This window comes from Dermacentor andersoni, chromosome 2 (genome assembly GCF_023375885.2).
Source record: "Dermacentor andersoni chromosome 2, qqDerAnde1_hic_scaffold, whole genome shotgun sequence".
Classification (NCBI taxonomy): domain Eukaryota; kingdom Metazoa; phylum Arthropoda; class Arachnida; order Ixodida; family Ixodidae; genus Dermacentor; species Dermacentor andersoni.
In genome coordinates this window covers 220931133-220955553 of record NC_092815.1, presented here as the reverse complement: position 1 = coordinate 220955553, position 24421 = coordinate 220931133, and the positions used below count along the sequence as shown (strand labels likewise).

The window sequence follows — 24421 nt, the reverse complement described above, 5'->3', positions numbered from 1 at the left end:
CGTCACCCCTTCGCCGCTCTACGACCCCACTGAGACCTGCTTCTCAATTCGCCGAGCGTCGTCCGGAAAACTAAATTATGCAGCTTTTGGAGGAAAAGCTGCATCAAACGACAGGACAGAAATTCCTCCATCGCGTCCGTGCAATGTGATATTGGTTGTAATAGAAGGTCTACAAGTAGAAACTTTAATAGACACTGGTGCTATTGTTTCAGTCATTCACTGTGAATTGTGTTCGCGACTTCAGAAAGTTACGACCCCCTATGATAGGCCTGCGCTACTCGCTGCTCAAGGGGCTACCATTCGACCTACCATACCGCTCGTATTTCCATCGATGGACTTCTGCATTACGTACAATTTGCAGTGCTAAGTTCGTGTGCCCAGCAGCTCATATTGGGGTGGGATTTTCTTTCTACGGCCTCCGCCTCCACATGCTGTGGGCAACGCGTTCTCCACATGACCGACACGACCTATTCACTTCACGCAGATGACGCACCACTTTACTTTCTTGCTGCAGAAGATACTGCGCTACCTCCTCGCCATCAAAGCATTGTGACTATCACGTCTGATGTGATTGACTGCGGCGACGTGCTCGTATTACCATCTGCACGCTGTCTCGCAAGAGGGATTCCCTTTGCATCAGGGCTGGTTAGGTTTCATCATAGGTCTGCACTTCTCTACGCTACAAACCCGACATCCGAAAAAATTCTGATCCCTAAAGGCACTACATTGGCCTCCGCCACCGAATCGGAGTCTATATCTGTTGTTTCCTTTAAACCAGCTTCCTCTGAAGTTCCTTGTACCGGACGGGTCGCATCTCCTTCAGCTCTTGCAGCCGCCATCAGTTCCGACCTGACACCTTCGCAGTCACAACAATTGCTTGCTTTACTTCAAAAACATGAAGATTCGTTTGACGCGCATTCAGCTTCTCTATCCTATGCGTCGATTACGACGCATAGGATAGAGACAGATGGTACATCCATCGTGCGCCGTAGACCATATCGCGTATCGCTAGCCGAGAGGAAAGTCATTGACGAGAATGTCACCGACATGCTCCAACAGAATATAATACGCCCTTATGCTAGCCCTTGGCCTTCCCCCGTTGTTGTGATTAGAAAAAAAGACGGCTCTGTTCGATTTTGTGTCGACTACCGAGCACTTAACAAGATCACACGCAAGGGTGTATACCCTATGCCACGAATTGACGAGGCCTTGGATTCCCTGCTGGGTGCCGAGTACTTCTCCAGCATCGATCTGCGTTCCGGCTACTGGCAGATACCTACGCATGAGGACAATAAAGAGAAAACAGCGTTTTCAACGCCAGATGGGCTCTACGAGTTTAATGTCATGCCATTCGGCCTCTGCAATGCACCCGCAATGTTCGAGCGCATGATTGACATCGTTCTTGGTGGCCTGAAGTGGAAGACTTGCCTGTGCTATCTGGACGATATCGTTGTTTTCTCGTCAACATTATCTCAGCACCTGCAACGTCTGCATGAAGTTCTCACATGCCTTGCCAACGCTGGACTTCAGCGAAACACCAAGAAATGCCATTTGGCGAGCAAGACTATCAAGGTACTAGGTCACATTGTGAGCAAAGATGGCATTCGTCCGGATCCTGACAAGGTTTCGGCAGTTCGTCACTTCCCTCGCCCCGAAAAGACCAAAGATTTCCGCAGTTTCCTAGGCCTCGCCTCCTGTTTTGGCCGATTCATACGAGGCTTCGCCTCAATAGCATCACCTCTGCACAAATTACTGGGTTCTAATGTTCCCTTTGTGTGGTCTCCCGAATGTGAATCTGCGCTCGCCCATCTGAAGCGCGCTCTCACATCTGAACCAGTACTACGCCATTTTGATGAAGCTGCTCCTACCCTCCTGCATACGGATGCTAGTGGTCACGGCATTGGTGGCCTTCTCCTACAGCGAGATGACACTTTAGGGGAGAGGGTCGTCGCATACGCAAGTCGCGTCCTGACAAACGCCGAGAAGAATTACACCATCACGGGGCAGGAATGCCTAGCTATCGTTTGGTCTGTACAGAAGTTTCGACCTTATCTTCACGGCCGCCATTTCACCATCGTTACAGACCATCATGCATTATGCTGGCTTTCGACGCTGAAGAACTTGTCCGGACGGCTTGGTCGGTAGATCCTTCGTCTACAAGAATACGACATTACTATTATCTACAAGTGCGGAAAAAAACACCAGGATGCAGACGCGCCTTCTCGCTGTCCGCTTCCTACGACACCACGTAATGGACCTCCAATTACCATCCGTGACAAGCTTTCGCACGACCCCTCTTCACATGCTTTCTTGTTGGCCACTGTAGACGAGATGCCTAAACACGACAACAGATTCTTCCAATCTCATCAATTTGCGGACTCTTGCTGTCGGCGCATCATAGACCACCTTCAAGGAGCTTCGCGCCCGCCTAACGTCCGCCTTCGTCTACAGCTGACGCAATTTAAGATTGACAACCGCGTCCGGTACCGTCATGTCTATCACCCTGACGGTCAACGCTGGGTTCCTGTCCTGCCACGCTCTCTACCTGCTCGTGTCCTGCAGGCTTCTCACGACGACATGACTGCTGGTCACCTTGGTTTCCAGACAACCTATGACCGCATCAAAGGTCGCTTCTACTGGCCTGGATTGTACGCCAGTGTAGCGAGGTATGTCGCTTCCTGCGCCCTATGTCAGCGTCGAAAGCTCTCTCCATCAGCTATAAGCGGACAACTGCAACCGGTTCCTTGTCGGTCACAACCATTTGAAATCGTTGGCATTGACCAGTATGGTCCTCTTCCTGTGACTCTCACTGGTAAACAATGGATTCTGACAGCGGTGGATCACTTGACACGCTACGCCGAAACAACTTGTGTGAGTTCTGCCACAGCCTCTGAAGTTGCTGCATTCATACTTCAATCCTTAATACTGCGCCACGGTGCTCCTCGCGTCCTCTTGAGGGACCGTGGAAAAGCATTCACCTCGCTACTAGTAGACGAAGTACTCAGAGCCTCCTGAACCACTCACAGGACTACCTCAAGTTACCATCCGCAAACTAACGGCCTCACAGAGCGATTTCATCACACGCTGTCAGACATGCTAGCCATGTACATCGAACCGGATCACAGAAACTGGGACGCAATTTTGCAATTCGTGACTTTTGCGTGTAATACCGCCGTTCAACGCACGACCGGTTACTCGCCATTCTACCTTGTTTATGGTCGTTCGCCCAGTTCCCGTCTTGACGTCTCATTCTTCGCGCCAACTGTCAATCAATGTCCATCCTACTGTGAAGAATATGTGTCCCGCATTCTGCGTTCTCGCCAGCTCGCCCGCATCAACACGGAAGCACGGCAACAGGACCGCAAGCAGCATTACGACGCCTCTCATCGCGTCGTGTGCTTCCGCCCTGGCGGCGAAGTGCTACTCCGGACACCAGTTCGTACTCATGGCTTGTGTGACAAGATTCAACTTCGGTTCATCGGCCCCTACAGAGTCTTGGAGCAGACTTCTGCGGTTAACTATCGCGTGGTACCAGTTAATGTTCCAAAAGACCGCCGCTGCCGCGCCGCTGAGCTTGTCCACGTTTCCCGTATGAAGCCTTCCACGAGGCGTTCGCCGCCCCTTTGAATTGCGGCCAGCATGGCCGCTCTCGCGCGAGGGGACTTTAGTGTGGCCATTTATAAGCTATTCTTTGTCATCTGTACATGATCATTATCTTGTGGGGTTCATATGGGTTTCTTCTTCATTATTGCTTGTGGGGCTGGCTCTCCAGTGGGATCCCTGCTGTGGGCGTGATCGGTTCGCCGCATCTTCGACTCGGAATAAACTTAGTGACTACTGCTACACCACCATATCTAGTCCTTTTTCTCGCGAGAAACTGGTGGAGGTGTTGTGCAGCCCGACACTTTAGTAATCTGGACCCGAACCTGCAGACGCCACCAGCTCTCTCACCCAAAGTCACAGGAAGAAGCCGTGGCTGGCACTAACTACCAGCTAACTTGTATCCGCTCGCACGCTCACCAAGAACTATATCCATCACTACGGCAGACCAAACGCGAGGGACCCAAACTGTTCCTGTCCCATGGATCGCTTATGCGCCATGAACACCACGATGTTTATGCGACGACGCATTCGAGAACGTCGAAGGTTGGTTAGATGACTTCGAACGAATCGCCAGCTTCGACGATTTGGACACAAGAAAGGTCCGGAGCCTCTGCTTTGTCCACGACGGTTCAACGCGCATATAGTTCATGAACCTCAAATCATCACTGACGAGTTGGAGAGAATTTCAGCCACAGCTTCTTCACATCTGCATCAGCGCTGAAAGAAAGTAACTAGCCCAGCAAGCCTTGTCGTAAGGAAACCTGAGGCTAAAAGAGAGCGTTGGTATGCTTGTTGAAGAAAGTTTTCGGCTGTTTTCGCGAGTAGATCACTGCATGTCCGAAGAAAAAAAGGTGCGGCCCTTCATGCGTTCAGTCAAAGAGCAATTGTTCGAAGGCATTTTACTCCTGCTACAGTAGCGGAGTTCCTTCGTGAGTCAACATCTATATAAATGATGCTAGATGAGCATCCGTAGCCAGTCGCCATTACACCATGCTTCCTCCTTGTCATCCCAGAATAAGAATGAAATTCTCCGCCTAATAAGTGCCTCAAAATAGGTAGTTCAGAGAAGGTTATATCTACTCTAACACTATCTCCACTATGGCATCTTTAAAACTGAAAGACTTTTTCCTTTTTGCAGCAAGTTAGAACACACGCAAAAAGAAGACGCATTGAAGACAACACGGGTGCCACTTCCAACTGATTTCGTTTGGGCGGTGACCCCTTGAATATATTACACATACGCGCATGTGAAGGCTTTTCACTAACCTCCGTTCTCCAACGGTCCGGTTTCCGATTTGTAGAGCAAGATAGACGCATCGCTAATGCAATTTCTTCTACATAACAAGCTTCCATTAGCTCGCGTGCTGTATGATTTCTGATTGCGCCAAGAATATTAATATCAGAAAAACGTGGTTTGCACATGCAGGCCTTGCAGGGCACTAGGAAATGTGACACGCCGTCTTTCATTAGATTTACTTTGTGTTCCCTGGCTTGTTCATTCAGCATCCAGTCTGTACTTTGTAGGACTTGCTGCACTCAAGGGGAATTTCGTACACCATCCCAAGGCGCATTGCCCATAGGACGCTCCATGTTTCTTGCCATAGCCTTGCGAACCGGTCTCCTCGCGAGTGGTTCTCGAACAGTGTCGAACCAGTTTGACCAGGGCAGAAAAGGCAATGGGTGCGCCATAGTGGCCTGTCAACTTCTTGAGGTTATGGGAGACCTTATGAACATAAGGAATCACTGCAAGTCTTGCGGCTCTGGCATTTTCTTCCTCCCTTGTGACGCTGGTACATTTCAACTTCCGTAAAAGGTTCCGGTGACTGATGTCACCGATGTATGTAAACTTCTATGTTTCTACTTCTATGATTACTTCTATGTGTCTTTGTTTTTTGTCTTTTTTACCTTGCGCCAGAAAACGTGTCAGCAAGCGCCAAATAGGTCAACATGTAGTTCTGTTGCAACGTATCTTTAAAACTATTGCAGTGAAGCAATCATTCAATTTTTGTAACTTCCACAGATTTTTCATGTCTCACTGCCTAATCAACGTCATCATCATCACCACCAGCCTCGCTACGTTCACTGCAGGGCAAAGGCCTCTCCCATACTTCTCCAACTACCCCTGTCATGCACTCATTGTGGCCATGTTGTCCCTGCAAGCTTCCTAATCTCATCCGGCCAGACAAGTTTCTACCACCCCCTGCTACGCTTACCTTCTCTTAGAATCCGGTCCCTAACCCTTAATGGCCATCGGTTATCTTCCGTCCTAATTACATGCCCGCCCCATGTCCATATCTTTTCCTTGATTTCAACTAAGATGCCATCAATTCGCGTTTGTTCCTTCCACCAATCTGCTATCTTATTATCCCCCTTAACGTTACGCCCATTGTTTTTTCCATAGTTCGTTGTGTCGTCCTCAATTTAAGTAGAACCCTTTTCGTAAGCCTCCAGGTTACTGCAATGTAGGTGAGTACTTGTAAGACACAGCTGTTATACAAATTTATGTTGACTGACAATGGCAACCTGCAGTTCATGATCTGAGAATGCCTGCCAAATGCACCCCAGCCCATTCTTATTGTTCTGATTATTTCAGTCTCATGATCCGGATCCATGGTCACTATCTGCCTTAAGTAGATGTATTCTCTTATCACTTCCAGTGCCTCGCTACCTATCGCAAAGTGCTGTTCTCTTTCGAGACTGTTAAACATTACTGTGGTTTTCTGCAGATTACTTTGTAGACCCATCCTTCCACTTTGCCTGTCCAGATAAGCGAGCATGCATTGCAGCTGGTCCTGCGAGTTACTAAGCAACGCAGTATCATCGGGCAATCGCAAGTTAATAAGGTATTCTGCATGAACCTCGATCCCCAATTCTTCCCAATTCAGGTCTCTGAATACCTCCTATAAACACGCTGTGAATAGCATTAGAGAGATTGTATCGCTTTGTCTGACGCCCTTTTTTTATTGGAGTCATTAGCGGCTCCATAGCCACTACGGGGGCAGGGGAGCCGCTATGGATATATTTCAGTTATTTTTTCACATATGGGTCGTCTGTACCCTGGTTCCGTAATGCCTGCATGACTGCGGAGGTTTCGACTAAATCAAACGTTTTCTCCTAATCAATGAAAGCTATATATAAGGGTTGGTAATATTCCGCACATCTCGCTATCACCTGATCGATAGTGTGAATATGGCTAATTGTTGAGTAGCCCTTACGAAATCCTGCCTACTTCTTTGGTTGACAGAAGTGTAAGGTGTTCCTGATTCTATTTGATGTGTTAATATTCAGTAAATGCTTTGTAGGCAACGGACAGTAGGCTGATCGGCCCACAGTTTTTCAAGTCTTTCCCGTCTCCTTAAGGATTAAGATTATGTTAGCGTTCTTCCAAGATTCCGGTACCCTTGAGGTGATCGGGCATTGCGTATACAGGGTGGCCAGTTTTTCTTAAACAATCTGGCCGCCATCCTTCTACACATCTGCTGCTACCTCATCCTCCCGAGCTGCCTTCCTCCTTTGCATAGCTCCCAGGGCTTTCTTTACTTCTTCCGGCGTTACTTGTGGGATGTCCCTCTAGACTATTCCCTCTTCCATTATCGTCGTGGGTACCACTGGTACTGTATAAGTCTCTACAGAACTGCTCAGGCACTTGAACTATCTTATCCATATTAGTAATGATATTGCCGTCTTTGTCTCTGACAGCATACATCTCATTCTTACCTATTCCTAGTTTCTTCTTCACTGCTTTTAGGCTTCCTCCGTTCCTTAGAGCATGATCAATTCTATCTCTATTATAATTCCTGATGTCAGCTATCTTACGTTTGTTGATTAACTTGGAAAGTTCTGCCAGTTCTGTTCCGGCTGTAGGGTTAGAATTTTTCATACATTGACGTTTCTTAATCAGATCTCTCGTCACCTGCGATAACTTACCGGTATCCTGTCTAACGAACGTACCACCGACTTCTATTGCACACTCCGTAATGATGCGCATAAGATTATCTTTCGTTGCTTCAACAGTGAGATCCTCTTTCTTAGTTAAAGCCGAATACCTGTTCTGTAGCTTGATCCGGAATTCCTCTATTTTCCCTCTTACAGCTTACTCATTGATCGGCTTCTTATGTACCTGTTTCTTCCGTTCCCTCCTCAAGTCTAGGAAAATTTGAGATCTTACCATGCAGCGCACCTTGCCAAGCCCGTTCCCATCTTGTATGATGCCAGTGTTAGCGCAGAGTATGAAGTCTATTTCATTTCTAGTCTCATTATTCGGGCTCGTCAACGTCCACTTTCGGTTGTCCCGCTTGCGGAAGAAGGTATTCGTTATCAGGAAATTATTCCGTTCCGAAAACTCTACTAATAACTCTCCCCTGCTATTCCTAAACCCTATGCCATATTCTCCCACTGACTTGTCTCCAGCCTGCTTCTTGCCTACCCTAGAATTGAAGTCGGCCATCACTATAGTGTGTTTTGTTTGGAATTTACCGATCGCCGATTCCACGTCTTCAGAGAAGCTTTCGACTTTCTGGTCATCGTGAGTGGATGTAGGGGCGTAGACCTGTACGACCTTGAATTTGTACCGCTTATTAAGGTTCACGACAAGACCTGCCTTCCTCGTGTTTAATGCTGTACAATTCCTGTATGTTACCAGCTATTTCCTTATTAATCAGGAATCCGACTCCTAGTTATCGTCTTTCCGCTAAACCCCGGTGGCACAGGACGTGCCCGCTTTTAAACACTGTATATGCTTCATTTGTCCTCCAACTTCACTGAGCACTATTATATCCCATTTAGTTCCCCCTAATTCCTCCAATAGCACTGCTAGACTCACTAGCTAACGTTCTCGAACTCACTAGATAACTCACTAGATAACGTTCTGCCGTTAAATGTTGACAAGATCAGATTCCAATGGCTGCCTGTCCGCCTTTGGAATCTGCTCAATCAAATTATTATATAATTCAAGTTTTGAAAAGTAAGCTGAATGGACAAGGACTATATAATAACACTGTTTATTTTTTACCAAAACAGGGGTGAATGAAGCTGTAGGTAAAAGCGTCTCTCCGTAGAGGCAGCTTGACAAAGGGCCACAGCTACCATTGTAGGAAACAGCCAACAGCGGCAATTACCACAAGATGCAACATACAGAAAAAAAAAGAAAAAAATGCTGAGGATATATGAGTTTCATAAATCGACAAAGCACAGGAAGAAGGACAAAGGTAACCAGAAAAGCAACGCAATTTAAAAACCTAGCATATACAGTTTTCACAATTCGACCATAGGACACCGCCAAAAATATGTGCCAGCTTTCACACATTTAGTGAGGCATTATGTAAAATCATCTATCGTTCAATGCTACTCTACAGCATTCTTTTATCAAATTACAAACAAATGAAGTCACAGTGACTGAAGGCGCGCACAATGAAGAAAAATGCGGCATTCGTATAGTAAGCCCTATTCTTGTCTAGTCATTTCCCATGTGGCTCGCATACTTTGTACCAATTAGAGCGAAGCTTGTTATGGCTAGGGTTCAGTGGATCTTATTGTGTTCGTGAACAAATCTGCGAATGCAAAAATTCAGCTCCAGAATTTGAGGCAACATCGCTGCGTTCTATGCAAAAGCTTATACGTGTCATCTTTTCGATATGTATTTTCTGTAGATTATTTATCAATAGGCACCATTTTCAAGATCAGCAGACTCTCAGGCTGATAATTTTTTTGCTTGCTCACGGGTGTATCAGCCATTCATTCTCTTCCGTGACGGACTTATTTCGTGTTGTGTAGGCATAAAAGTGCGTACACATTTATAACAGAGGTGATACGAGATTGTGCTTGCGTACCCATCGTCATGATAACAACCGATGAGGACAATAAATGCCTATCCAAGTGGTGAAACGTATACGAACATGGTCCTACTGAGACCACCAATTCAGGCGTAGCGATCAAGAAAATGTGTGCGCGCGTTCGTGTGCTGCCGATCTAGAATAAATGTGCGCTTGCTCGTGCCACCGATGAGCAGATATGTGTGTTATAGTGTGCCACCGATAAAGACGGCCGATCAAAATGTTTGGGCGCGGTAAACAGCTGGTAAGACGAGAACAAGTGAAAGAGCGACAACGCACGCTATGTCCAAATATGCAACACCGACTAGCCCGACGTCGATCACTCATGCTGATCAAAATAAATGTGTGTTTGCCTTTCTGCGGGGTGGCCGCGAACACCGCTCAAGAGGAATAAAATTTGCTCACACCTTTGACCTTAATCCTGTGTCACCTCTACGTCGTGTGCAAAACAGCTTTACTGGTAATCCACGTTTACAGCTGCGCAATGGCGGGTGATTTCATCCTTGCTGAATTTTTTGTGGTAGTACTGGCCCTACACAAATTAAGCCCATAAATAGATTATGTAGTCATCGTAACTGATTCTTTGGGCCTGAGCACTTCACTCAAAGCACCTAATGAATTTCAGGTGCTGCGAGTGCTTAAATCATTAGTACAGGAGCACTTATCTAATATACATGAAGTCTGGGTACTTGGACATATAGGCCTAGTTCAAAATGAAACGGCAGATTCATTGGCGAAGATATCGATGGTTGGTCCAGCCATTGAAACCCTCGCTGCATCAGCCTTGATCATAGCTGCAAGATTTTGGCAGCCAATGGTATTGTGAGCGTTTTGGGTACTACCTTTAACAAATTCCTGGAATTTTAAACGCTTTTTGTACCTCTGGAAAGTTCATCTACCTCAGTCGAGAAAAATTGAAGTATCTATTAGTAGTCTTCGCTGTTGCATATTTTCTTTCAATTCTTATTTACACAGAACTTCTTTGGCATCCTCACCAACTTGTCATAGGTGTAGAGAAGAAGTAACCATAAAACATTTTTTTTTAAATTTCTTGTCCACGTTTTACCGGACTAAGAAAACGAGCAATAGAAAGATCACTCCATGTTCTTGGATTAGATTTAACTTTTCCAAATGTACTATCTTCGGGTGCCTCTGCCCTTGTGCGTAGCGACGGGAAGCATAGTAAGGTTCGTTACCGCGCAACACAAGACAAGGACAAGAGAAGGTATAAAAGGACGACACCGCGCTGACTATCAACTGATATTTTATTGAACGTATGGCTGACATATATATAGGTGCCAGTTGATAACCATGACATGCACGAGATACAGAGATGCATCGAAGCCACTGTGACAAACTGGCGCATAATCAAAATTGAGATAAGTAACGCAGTTCCTTGTCATGAAGAGTGATAGACAATTCGATGACACACGCCTTCTCCCTAATCTTTGTATTGCAAGCCTCGGAGATTTGCCCTGTCAGTTGGTACGCGTGTTTAAAAATGACAATTTCTTTTGTTTCAGGTCGACAACCGCACAAATTGCAATGCTCCAGCAGATGAAATGGCGCGACCCCTTGAAGAGATAGCTTATGCTCCCTAAGTCGAACGTTCACACAACGCTTCGTTCATCCCACGTACTCTCCACCACAAGATAATGGAATGGCATACACAACCTACTTAGCTCAAGTGATGTACCTGTTCACATGTTTCACTTGCTTATCCTTCATCAAATTATCAACTAATGGGCATGTGCGACCTATCTTATGTTTCGCGGAAAAGCGAACATCAATGCTGTTCCTTAAACCAACGTTCTTAAGCCCATGCGCTAACTTGTGTACAGACGGTACTACTGCGTTTTTTCTTGTTTTTTTTCTTCTACTTACGTTTTTATACCTTGGTCATTTATGCTCTTGATGCTCTTCGAGGATAACCGTTCAAGGTGTGTTTCAGAGTGTGCATACTTGCCATTGCTAGGACAGGAAGAGGCAGGGAGGGCAAGGACGTGCTTGGGCCTTTAGTTCACGTTCGGTGTCAAAAGAATTTGCGAGTGGCAGTAGCAGACGAAGGAGGCCACTTCATTGTCATGAATTTTGTTGTTTATTCACGAAAGTCTGAGGATGCAATGCGGAAACATTTGAAAGCTCTCAAGGTTAAGGCTGCGAAAGTCAAGCAGCAAGCACTAGCCTTGTTGGAAGAAATGAATTTGCAACACTTAGAGGCCTGCGTAAACAAAATAAATTTTTGGAACCACAGGCTTTCTTTACTGTGAAATCGCACAATGATGACATGCCGTTGCGGGCCATAGTCTCGGAAAAGGACAGCTGGCAGTTAAGCGTGTCGCGATTTCTACGGAGGAATCTTGCGCGCTTAACAATCGTTGATCCTATCCGCATATCTCATTCGGATAATGTGTGCCGGTACCTGGAAGACAGTTTGCTGAACATTTGGTGTGCCTTCAGCGTAGATGTGGAAAACTTATATTACTTCCTTCCACATGCCCAGGTTATGAACTGTGTTAAAGACTGCACAGTGCGTGACAATGATCAAGAACCCTTCATCAATGGTTTCGGTATCTGAGTAGAAGCCTTTCTTGAACTTCTTTCCTTTTACTTCAGATTTACCTTTGTTTATTGGAAAGGGGCTCTGTATATACAAAAATTGGGGGTATGTATTGGCTCGTGCGTAGCTCCTATAATTAGTGACATTTTCTAGGTTATATTGATAGGCAATCGGAGGACCACCTTGCTAAGCTTTCCAGCAGGGCTTTTCGCTAGGTTGGTGATTTTGTTATATTTTTTACCAGTGAAATTCACGTCGAGGGTGTTGGCGAAATTTTAACCTTATTCAGGCAGCACGGCATGGGCCTTGACTTTACTTTCGGAGTCCCTAAGGACCATCAACTGTAGTTTCTAGAGCCGAGATGAACCTTTGGTAAAAATAATGTGTGCTGGAAATATAATCCCAGGTCAGTCAAGCACATTTCGAACTATAAATCTGGTCATTCTAAGGTAATGAAGCGGCCTATAGCGAAGACTATCCTAAATTCTGCATTAAAGAAGTTGTGTTTTCAAAGCTGCTTTTTCTGATTGAGTAAATAGTTTACTGGACGCTGGTTACCCCGAAGTGATTATTTCCTCTGTGAGAGAAAGTATGGCTCGCGGCGTCAGGAGCATAAATGACCAAAGTATAAAAATGAAATCAGAAGAAAAAGGAGAAAACACAGTAGTACCGTATGTACACAAGTTAGCGCATGGGCTCAAGAACGTTGGTTCAAGGTACAGCATTGATGTTAGGTTTTCTGCGAAACATAAGATAGGTCACATATGCCCGTTAGTTGATAATTTGCTGAAGGATGAGCAAGGGAAGGGAAAATGCACTGTTAAACATGTGAGCAGCTACTTCACTTGTGCTAAGCAGGTTGTGTATGCCATTACATTATCTTGTGGTAGAGATTACGTGGGACAAGCGAAGCGATGTGTGAACGTTCGACTTGGGGGCCATGAGCAATCCCTTCAAGCGGTTGCACCGCTTCATCTCCCGGGGAATTGCAAGTCATGCGGTTGTCGCCCCGAATTAAAAAAAAAAGAAAAAAAAACTAGTGTCATTTTCAAACACGCGAGCCAACTGACAAGGGAAATCTCCGAGGCTTGCAATATAAAGATTAGGTAAAGGCACCTATCAGCGAACCGTCTATCACTCTTCATGACAAGGAACTGCGTTACCTGTCTCAATATTCAATATGGGTCAGTTTGTCACAGTTGCTTCGATGCATCTCTGTCTCGTACATGTGGTGGTTATCAACTGGCACCTATATATATGTTAGACATAGCTTCAATAAAATAGCAGTTTACAGTCAGCACCGTGTCGTTGTTCTATACCTTCTTTTGTCCTTGTCTTGTGTTGCGCTGTAACGAGCCTTACTATGAATCCCAACCAACTGGCCCAACTTGCCGTCTTCATGCGACGGGAAGGTTAGCGCTGCCATCCAAGAGTTTCCTTTAGAAATAATGAGATTTAAACTCTGAATATAAAATAATAAGCCTCATTTTCTTTCTGCCGAATTGAATTCAAATTGTTTATTTTTGTACTAATGCTAGCAATGTCATTTTCATCAAATCATGCAAGATATCCACACGCCATCATTATATTCTAGCTAATTCATTTTAAATTGTGACCGCTTACTTTGCACATTACATTGACCTCCCGATTTCTTGGCCAATCCCCTGAATGGATATGCCAGCATATTGCTAGGATCTGCATCTACAGTGAAGGTGCCTTTTGCTGCCAGTGGACTTCTCTCGGCTTTCCTCTGGCGACAGTAATCAACCGCTTTCGGGTCATCAAGGATAGCGAGAAAACTTAGGAGCACACCAGCATCCTCGGACGAGGAAAGGTGTCCTCATATCATCTGTCTCTCGAACAGTCAACGCCAAAAAGTGGGTGGATGATGCAGCGGGAGGAAGTGCTGCATATATTAAATTCTTGCAGGGAAGCGTAAACGTTTCTCAATAAACAATCTCACACGCATTGGAGGGAGGACGCCTTAATCATACCCCCCCCCCCCCCTCGAAAAGCCGCACACGCACACAATACTCACCGCACGCTCTACGCATTGTGATAAAGAATCAGGCTCCGCCACTTGCAAAACCCTGCAGGGTTTATCCATCAAATAAACACACCTTGCGGGAGTGCGCCGCCAACTAAATGTACTTAAAGAAAAACAATACTTTCTAAACTACCATCCAGACAGCATCCCGGCTACTGGGAGGAGTGTATCACTCCCTCACAAAAGCTGAAAAAACTGCGGCGGCCGCCTCTGGTGCAGCACGTGCTGGGCCAGGTTGCATAGGGTAACCAGGAGGCCTGGAATGGGACCTTAGTTTTTTTGGAGTCTAATGGAGGTTACTTCTCTCTCGCTCTGGTCAGGCATTACAGTGCTTGTGTTGTGAAATATTAGCTCAAGTGCAGGGCACAGAGTCCTTCGCAATAGTTTCTCTGGGCACTATTGAACTAGTTCGTTGACAGCTTAAGAAGGATGTGTGGCGCAAGGTGAAAACTGCAATAAAGAAATAAGTTGAGACAGAACAGTGGCAATAGGCGATCAGTTGGCGACATTACCTTCAAATTGATCTTTTATTGTTGCTGATTTCAATTTGCCAGCTGGGTACCGGAATCGCCCTATTTACTAATACAGATAGAAGAGCAGATTTATGTTTTTTTGCTTGAAGTGTGGTAAAGCAGGATGTGCAGCGTGTATTAACTGACCCTCCGCGCGTTAGTAATGCATCCTCTTCAAGGTTAGATCGCCTTTTCGTAACTAGGACAATTGAAATATTTAAGGTCACTATAAATTGCGATATTTCTGATGAGGCTATGGTTTCTTTCGCGAGTAGTGTTCGAACGCCGGACATGATTCCTCCTAAAAATTTTTCTGTAAAACCTTTACCTAGTGCTAGGGGGAGCGGGTCCTGGATTGCCTTGATCTGATGGTAAGCAACTTTCAAGGTTCAGATGTAAATAATCTTTAGTATTACTCGATTATACCGAAAGAAACGAAGAAAACTAGAACGTAAAATCCCTATAGAACAAGAGAAATGTTGACTTGAAAACAAAACTGAAGCGTCCTCAAAAAAAAAAAAATAAGTCCTTCGACTCACATTGCTAAAACTGCTCAAACGATGCTTAGGAAAGCATTGGTGCACTCAAAACGTCGATATAGTTACCATATCCTGTCTAATTTTTTCAAGATTCCCACCAAGAATTCTGGGCCGTTTATACAGGCAAAAAGATATTATTGAGGAAATGGAACTCAATGGCTGGAGAACTGTCGACACAGGTTCCATTTCGGAGCTTATTAATGTGCATTTTAAGAGTGCTTTTTTCTCCACATGAAATAGTTTTACACACTTGTATGTTATTTTCCTAATGTTGGCATCCATTCACTGGTACTCTTTCTTTCGGTGCTCCTTACCAAGAAAACTAAAGCATCCCGGGGCTTCGACAGCCTTGAAAATGAGTTCCTTCATTACTACGCTGAAATGCTTGCTTAATTTCATGCTGTCTTTTTGCTGACTGGCGGGTGACACGTGTTCTTCATATACAGAAAAAATGACACACTACGCCGGGAGAAAATTATCACCTGATATATCTTACTAATTCGTGATGTAAGGAACTTGAATATGTTACTGCTAAGTACATAAATAACTTCTTGACATACAAAGACACTATTTCGATCTTCAGGAAAGATTTTTCTAGTCACACAACTAAGCAATGTAATCCACAGTTTTGCAAGCGCTCTCTATAAACTTCGACAAGCTGACATATCTTTCTTGAAAGTCCGAAGAGCTTTCGATCTTTTTCACCGCATAAATTATTCGTTAAACTGAAGTACATTGGCCTCTGCTGTTTCATAATCGATAAGCATGCCATGGTCTTAAGTAGCGCTGACTTGAAGAAACAAATGGATAAAGAAAGGAGACACAAACCAAGCGCTACAACTTTAAAGTGAAGTTTTTTGGAAGAAAAAACGAAACTTACGCACGCACCAAAACAATACAGCAGAGACCCTTAGACTACTTACATACAGGCATGAAAAAACAATATAGTAGCGTTGGTGAAATGCTTTTCTTCGCGTTCCTTGTCCGCACAAGCTCCTGCTGGCGTGTTTATTGCGCCTCTGTAAGGCCAAATGAAAACGCACCAAGCATATCAACGCGTTCGCTTGCCCCTGAGGAGTTCATAGCTCTAAGGACCCCTAAGCAGCCTTCAATTGGACATTAATGCTTTTTATTTTGCACGCTCATGACGTGGCGCCACCTCCTACCCATTGGCCGTCACGTACCCAATGACGCAAGCACTAGGCCACACGTTTAGGCAGCTGCGACGGGCCGTGCGCAATGACGCACGCATTAGGGACACAGTTAGTAAATGAGATCCTTGGAGCTGCAGTGACGTTAGGGAAGCGCGCTTGTCTGTACTCCGTAGGTCAGGGTTCGATTCTCACTCGAACTCAAATTTACCTAATTTTCTTTACAAAGGCAATATTTTCTTTGTTTACAGAAAGCTCCCTTAGGAATTTGACGTTATTTCGAGTTTTTTTTTATTTTAATCTTTGCCGTCGGTAATTTTTTGTATCGTCACTCTACGACGCCTCATTTTCGCGTAGTGGGGCATATAGTGCTTTCGCATTCAAATGCAGAACCAGCCAGAAAGCCAACAGTTATTTATAAATTATCGCGAGGCGGGATGAAACCCATCTCTTCTTTCGACACTTATACCTACGTCTCGCTTACTCACGTGTCACCACTACAACATATATATTAAACCTCGGCTATCTCCCATGTGAAAGTGTCATGATGCCTATTCAACACGGTGGTCCTTAAAACTTTGGCGACCATCCGTACGCAGTGCAATGCTGAACCAAGTATGAACAAGGCAGGCGTCTTAAAGAATACCTGTGTTCGATCATTCGCATGACCATACGTCGGCCAGTTTCGCCGATATAACATCTGCCACGTGTCATCGATGTTCTGTATACAACGCCATATTTGCACATTACGAATTTGTTGACGTGCTTTATCTAGCATCCCTTCGCAGATGACTGTGCCTTAGCACATTTTGTGACAGCTTTACAGATCCTTTGTAGCCTATGCTTCGCCTAAAAGACTACAGGACCACCAAAGCGCTCCCCCCTTTTTTCAGCTTATGTAAAAGGCCATGAACGTATGGGAAGACTGCCGATTTATATTCTTTTTTGATGCAGAACAGCACGTGCAGGCAAGAGATGATGACGAAGAAGTGTTGGTGCTGAGGCGCTTCGGCCGCCATGTTCTAGTGTCAGCTGGTGCCTTCAGCTTTTGCCATGCATAAGCAACATTCGTGCTTGCTTCCCCCACGCAACATTTTGGTGGAGCTCCGCAGCAGTCACTGCGTGAACCCTGGCGCGATGATCGACAGCCAAATCGCCACAATGACCGACCGCCCACCTCCGGTGCCGCAGACTTTGATCTGCGTCATGTTGTCCCAGCCCCGAGACCCAGGGACCTTCACTGGCATCGATAGTACAGACGTTGAAGACTGGATTTCCTGGTATTAGCATGCAAGCGAATATAATCGGTGGGACCCAACGCTAATGCTAGCGAGTGTGAAGCTCTACCTCCGAAACACAGTGCTAGCATAGTACGAGACCCACGAACACGACATACTGAGTCGGGACGTCTGCAAGCAGAAGCTTTTGGACCTCTTTGAAAAGCCCTCCGGCCATCAGCTGGCAGCTAAGAAGAAGCTATCGAGCCCTGCTCAAACGTCGACAGAATCTTACGTGGCATATATTCAAGATGTCATCACGCTCTGTCGTAAAAGTGACAGAGACATGAACGAGACCAACAAGATTGTCCCCACCCTGAAGGACATAGCAGATGACGCATTCAACCTGCTTATCTGCAAGAACTATGACTTGGTAGACGCGATCATCAAGGAGTGCCGCTATTTCGAAGTGATGAAGAGTCGTCGCTTTAGGCAGCAGTTCAACAGGCTACTAAATACAACTTCAACATCTTCGCGTGACGAAGAGTAAAGCGGAACTCCTCTGTCTATACAAGAAAATATTACGTGGTTAATTTGTCGTGAGCTCGAGGCCATCTCTCTCACCATTCCTCGTCTGCATTGCCCAGCCAACGCATGTTCTGTCTCGCTTATACAGGTCCTTGTCAGACATGGGATGGCATATTTAGGCCTCCCGTCTCTCTGCGGCATATATGATGCCGCTGTCAGTCTGGACCGGCCCCGCCCAACCACTGCTTCCCCGTTTTCTGCGGTTCCAACTCGCCATCGTAACCCGGTCGACTGGAGTACACCAGGCGATAGGCCGAATTATTTCGATTGCTCGCGTGTTGTACATATTGCAAGTCATTGCTGCAGTCGTTGCTCGCCCCCTAGGTGGAGCTTCCCGTGCGACCATCCAGATGAAGGGGCTCCCCGTTTCCCTGTGCGTCCATTTACGAATACCGACAATGTACATACGACCTTAGGAAGCAGCCGGTCACCATCGCCCCTAAGTCGTCTGTGTCGTTCGTCGCAGACCTGCCGCTCTTCTTCCCCCGCGTTCGGGCCACAGCAAAACTCGTCGGTGCAGCTCCCGGAGATGGCGCTACATCAACGACCCGATCTACAAATACTCTGATCACGTTGCATACCCTTAGAAGTATATTAGACGTTGAGGTAGATGGTGTCCCAGTGAAGTGCTTCGTCGACACCGGTGCGCAGATGTCTGTAATGAGTGCCACCCTTCGCGAAAGACTCGGGATAGTCCTCACGCCTGCCGTACCGTGCACAGTACGCGTTGATGGCGGCAGTACGCCACCGGTTCTCGGCATGCGTACAGTGCGAGTAAAGATTGCCAGCCATCAAACCACAGTCTCATTTATAGTGTTAGAGCGGTGTCCGCATGACCTGATTTTCGAGCTGGACTTTCTTTCGACCCATTCTACGCTAAGAGACTGTTCTACAGATGTCGTGCAGTTGGACCTCCTTTCTGACAGCTACTCTCTTTCTGATGCACGTCATCCGTCCCTGTGTTCTGGCGAACTCGCCTGGTTGTCGCCTCAAGCCGCTGCTACTGCACCTTTTAACGGTCGACCACATGTTCGTTGCGCATGTTCTTCCCGGTAACGTGACAGTGGTCCGTCTGACACCGGTGCACGAGTACTAGATATCTCCTCTCGCGCCCACTATTTCTGCCTCTGTCGGCCCTATTGTCGCCTGTTCCTGTTCGGTTTCGTCACCCTACCACGACATCGATAAAATAGTCGCTACCAACCTCTCTCCTGCTCGAACTGAAGACCTTAGGCGCATTCTGTTTAGTAACCGCCATATTCTTTATTTTGATGACCGCCCGCTCGGCTGGACAGGCGTAGTCATTCATCGGATTAACACCGGGGATGCAAGTCCCGTCCATCGCCGTTTTACCGCGAGTCTGCTCCAGAGCGCAGCATCATTGAAATCGATGTCGTGAAGATGCTGAAGAAGAACATCATCGAGCCTTCGGCTAGCCCCTGGGCCTCACCAGTTGTCGAGGTCAAGAAACACAACACCTGGAGATACTGTGTTAATTAGAGGACGCGTATCCATTGCATCGTATCGATGATGCACTTGACTGTCTACATGGGGCAAAATATTTTTCACCGATTGACATCCGCTCGGGCTAGAGGCCGATTGCTGTTGATGAGAAGGATCGCGAGACGACGCCGTTTATACGCCTCATGAACGTTTTCAATTCAAAGTCATGCCCTTAGGGCTTTGCAATACCCCACCGAGTTTCGAGAGCAGGATGGACGCTCTTCTACGAGACTTGAGGTGTACCATCTGCCTGTTTAATCTGGATGACGTAATCATTTTTGCTCCAACTTTTGAAACCGACATTGATCGTTTCGCGACGGAGCCTGCTTTCTTTCGCGCTGCGAAACTGCAGCTCAACTCATCGCAGTGTCACTTCGGTCCTCGTGAAACAACCGTTTTTGGGCATGTTGTTAACGCCAATTAAATTCAACCTCACTCCGCCAAAGTTCCAGCCATGCAAGACTTTCCTGTACCGTGTACAGTTAAGGACGTTCGCAGCTTTGTAGGCTTATGCTAGTACTTTCGTCTTTTCAAAATTTTGCTGAAATTGCTCTTCCTGTCACCGACCTTTTAAAGAACGGCGTCGCTTTCGCGTGGCGAGAGCGGCAGGCTGAAGCCTTCGCAGCACTCATCAGACTCTTCACGAGCTTCTTAATTTTATCTCACTTTGATCCTTCAGCACCCACTGAAATGCGTACAGTGGTCGCGGGATTGGCACTCTTCTTGCCTAGATACTTCGTGGTCAAGAGTCTGTTATCGCTTACGCAAGCCGTCTTTTGTCCACGGCCGAGCGCAACTATTCTATCGCAGAACGAGAGTGCCTAGCGCCTATATTGGCGATAGCGAAGTTTTGCTCATACCTATTTGGTCGTCATTTCCGCGTAATTACCCACCACCACGTGTTCTGCTGGCTCTCGTCATTGAAGGACCCTGCAAGGCGTCTTCGGCGTTTGGTATTGCGCTTGCAAGAGTACACTTTTTTGTAGTGTACAAATCCGGCCGTTTGCGTAAAGACGCGGACTGCTTGTCCCGCACCCTGTTGACCAACGGGAAGCCACAGACGTCGAATTCGACACTAGCATGACGTCCATCTCAGGGCTCTTCATGGCCATGAACAGGGCCGTGATGCCGTTCCGCGAACCATCATGGATCGGTTAAGCTCGCCAACTCGGGACCCTTCCCTTCGTCTGTTCTGTATTTCCGACGGAATACTGTACAAACGCAACATGCGCCCTGATGGTACTGACCTACTGTTAGCCGTACTGGAGCACTTTCAACGCACCATGCTTCGACAACTCCGCGACGCGTCCACCGTTGAGCACCTTGGTGTTACTCGCGCCGCTGACAGAGTCCTGCGCCGATTCTTCTGGCCCGACCTCTGCCGCTTTGTGCGCCGGTATGTGACCACTTGCGACCTACGCCAAAGCCGGAAGCCCACTCTCATGGCTCCAGCTGGGCATCTACAACCCATTGATATTCCTACTGAGCCTTTCTTTCGCGCGAGACTCGACCTACTTGGCCCTTTCCCTTCGTCAAGTAACGGCAACAAGTGGGTTGCGGTTGCAACCGATCACGCCGCGCGCTTCGCCAATACAGGAGATGTACCTACAAGTTGTGCCACTGACGTTGCCGATTTCCTCATACACAGCGTCATCCTGCACCGCGGTGCTCCACGCCAGCTCCTCCGGGATCGCAGACGTTTTTTCTTGTCAAAGGTCATTGATGATATCCTCCGCCTATGCTCTACTGAGCTTCAAATAGCCACTGCTTACCATCCAGAGACTAACGGTATCAGCGAGCGACTGAACAGAATTTTAATTACATGCTAGCAATGTACTTTAGAAGAGTGAACTGCTGGGCTAGTTGGTTATGCTACATAACAAACGAGATTTGCGCCAAAACCGCGCACACAAGAAAGCATCCGTGTTGTGTCCTTGTGTGTGTGGTTTTCAAGCAAAACTCGTTTATTATGCCAGCTATGTACGTTTCTCCAGACCACCAGGACTGGGACATTGCTCTGTCATGTGTCATCTTCGCGTACAATTCGTCCTGCCATGACACCGCAGATTACCCACCGTTTTATCTAGTGTTTGGCCATGATCCCATTTTGCCCTTGGACACTGTACTTCCACAAGTCACACAGTCGCACACCGCTTATGCCCCCCGATCCGATTTCTGTGTCAGCGCAGGCCCGTCAGACTGCCCGCGCTCGCCTCATTAATTCCCACGCTTTCATAATTCCCGTAACGTTCAGTATTTACCTGACTCCCTCGTGCTCCTGTGGTCGCCATCTCATCGTGTGTGCCTATCGGAAGAACTGCCGTCGCGATATTCAGCTCCCCACCGAATCCTTCGACACCTTCGGCAGATGCAGAACAGGACGTGCAGGCAAGAAATGATGATGATGATGATGATGATGATGGAGAAGAAGTGTTGTTCCTGAGACGATTAGGCCGCAATGTTCTAGTGTCAGCTGGTGTCTTGAGCATTTTCAACAACAATCGTGCTTAACAAAAGCCCTTCCATAATATCCTAAATCCATACAGGAAGGTTGTTTGAGAGGTTGGTCAAACACAGAGGGAGATGTAGTAGATAAATATGAAATGCTAAGAAACGTCCGGAATTATCGTGCTTCAATCCTTGTAAAAAATTCGAGGACGCTTAAGCTTCGTCTTCAAGAGTGAAACGTGACAGCGTTCCCGTCGACCCGCCAAGGTGTGTAAGACAATATGCTACGGGGCAGCGATCACTTACGAGGTGCCCCGCATCGGACTTTGCACCCACGAATCACGCGGTGAGCGTCGAGCAACGCAGCGTTCGGCGCGGCAACGAAACGTGCGCCTGAGCAAGCGGAACGAACCAAAGAACTCGGTGTCTAGGAGGGGGAAAAGATCTACGCCAGCCAAAGGTCGTGATCGGCACGGGCAGAGAGATATATAGATAGTGATCTAAAGAAAGGAAAGACGCTTGATTCTGCAACCCGTGAGGGAGCACGGCGAAGCGTCGTCCGAAGAGAGGGAGTCGGGGCCGCGGCGCGCCTCGCTCCGGTCCCTGCACAGCCCAAATGCGCGCGTGGCGCGCCACCTGTCGGGGCAGCGCCGTACATTGAGAGGAGGGGGTCTTCTGTGTTTGCCGCAAGATGGCTCTGCGTGTGCGGAAAATGCAGAAGAAATGTAGCGGAAACGTACTTCGCTACTCGTGTAACTGCAACTTCTTTAAGTTATATGCTCATAATTCCCGATATACACCGCAGTATAACTTTCTACGGCACGTTTCTAAGACAACACCGCATTCACTAGAGGCGCTTTTGTACCGCTTTGAAGCATCGAACTCGTGGCTGGATTCTACTTCCCGTCGCGCTAGCGAACGGACGCAGGATCATGAGCTCCGCTGGAGCGGCGTTTGCGGCCCTTGCCGGCCGCGGAAACAGGAGCAGCGTCGAAGACGAAAAGGACTATGAGATCGTGCTGCCTACTTTGCCCACCGGTCGTGTTGTTTTAAACACCTTGTTCTTGCACGGCGACGTGCGGGTGAGGCCCTACAGGGTCGAAGATTTCCGAGACGCCCTCGCCAATGCTGGTGTGCTCCCCGAGGTCGTGGCGTTGGGAGCGTACCAGATCAACCATGTGTGGGCGGTGACGTTCAACAGCGCCGAAGCCACAAGGAAACTGGCTGCTTTCAAGGAGCTGCAAGTTAAAGGCCGCCGCTGCATTGTCATTGACCCTGAGGACCAGCAGCTTAAACTGCGCCTGCATTGGATGCTCCACGGGGTGCAAGATGAAGACATCCGGACTGCTTTTGCGGCGTTCGGGAACGTAACCGAGGTGACGCGCGAGCGTTGCCGCGTCCAAGGCATGAGAGAGAAGGGCTCGACCACGAGAACCGTGCTGCTCAAGCTCAAGCCGGGAATGAAGGCGGACGACCTGCCCCACCAGGTTCGAGTCGCCGGTGAGTTGGCCCTTGTGGTGGTACCCGGGCGGCCGATGCAGTGCCTGCGCTGCCATGGCACGGGCCATGTTCGCCGCGACTGCAAGGTGCCCAGGTGCTCGAAGTGCAGACGCTACGGACACGCGGACGCTGACTGCGTCCGTATCTACGCGTCGGCTACCGGGCTGGGAAAGACCTACGAGGTCGCGGAACTCATGGACGTCGTTGAAGCCGAGGATGCAGCGAGGGGAACGGACGAGGCGGGCAAGCAGACGGGGCCACTCGACTCGTCAGCGTCTACCGGCGGCGACGCCCTCACTGGGGATGGTTCAGCGAGCCAACAATCAGCGGATGACTTGCCTAGGTCAAACGAGACAACCGGAAAGGATGGGGCCAAGTTCGTCGAGCCAAAGGGTCCGAACGAGCTGCAACCGGACAAGAGTGGTGCCCGCACGCCGACCAGCGTCTCCGCTGCGGCGAAGCGTTCCCACGCCCAAACCAGCGCCGACGGTGACCAGACGGCGACGCCTGGAGCCGAGGAGCCCCCGGCAAAGGCGCCTCAAAGCCGCCGTTCATCGTTGCGGCCGCGCCCTAACGTTCCGGTGGACAAGCGTGCCGGAAATTCGAAGTCCCTAGGACACGCTCATGTTCTTCCGCCGGACCGCACTGGCGGCGATGGCGGCGTCTAGCCTCGTGCTAGACGCGAGAGGTAAGCACCATATTGCCGGTCTCTTCTCCTATTGTTAAAATGGCTCCAACGTGTCCGTTGAAAGTCGCTACTCTAAATGTTCGAGGACTGGCAGGGAAAAGAAAGCAAGGCCAGCTGTACCGGCTTATAACGGAGCACGACATTGATGTGCTAGCCGTGCAGGAGACGAAAGTCGACGGTGAAGAAGAGACCGGCGTTATGGTGCGGCGTTTCACGTCTAGGTTTTCTGCCGTA

The 24421-nt window shown here is 47.7% G+C and overlaps 1 protein-coding gene across 2 annotated transcripts in view; it reads right to left on the bottom strand.

Moving 5' to 3' along the window:
- LOC126539990 (fucolectin-1-like) overlaps positions 1 to 24421 on the bottom strand; it is a 209765-nt gene that overhangs the window by 103700 nt on the left and 81644 nt on the right. Inside the window, exon 1 of one of the 2 annotated variants that reach the window (XM_055075778.2) lies at positions 21813 to 21897. The exons of the other annotated variant lie outside the window; for it this stretch is intronic. Coding sequence (XP_054931753.1) covers positions 21813 to 21847 — 35 coding nt within the window. The 5' untranslated portion in view covers positions 21848 to 21897. Of the gene's footprint in view, positions 1 to 21812; positions 21898 to 24421 lie in introns of those variants that run through there. 2 annotated transcript variants of the gene reach the window in all.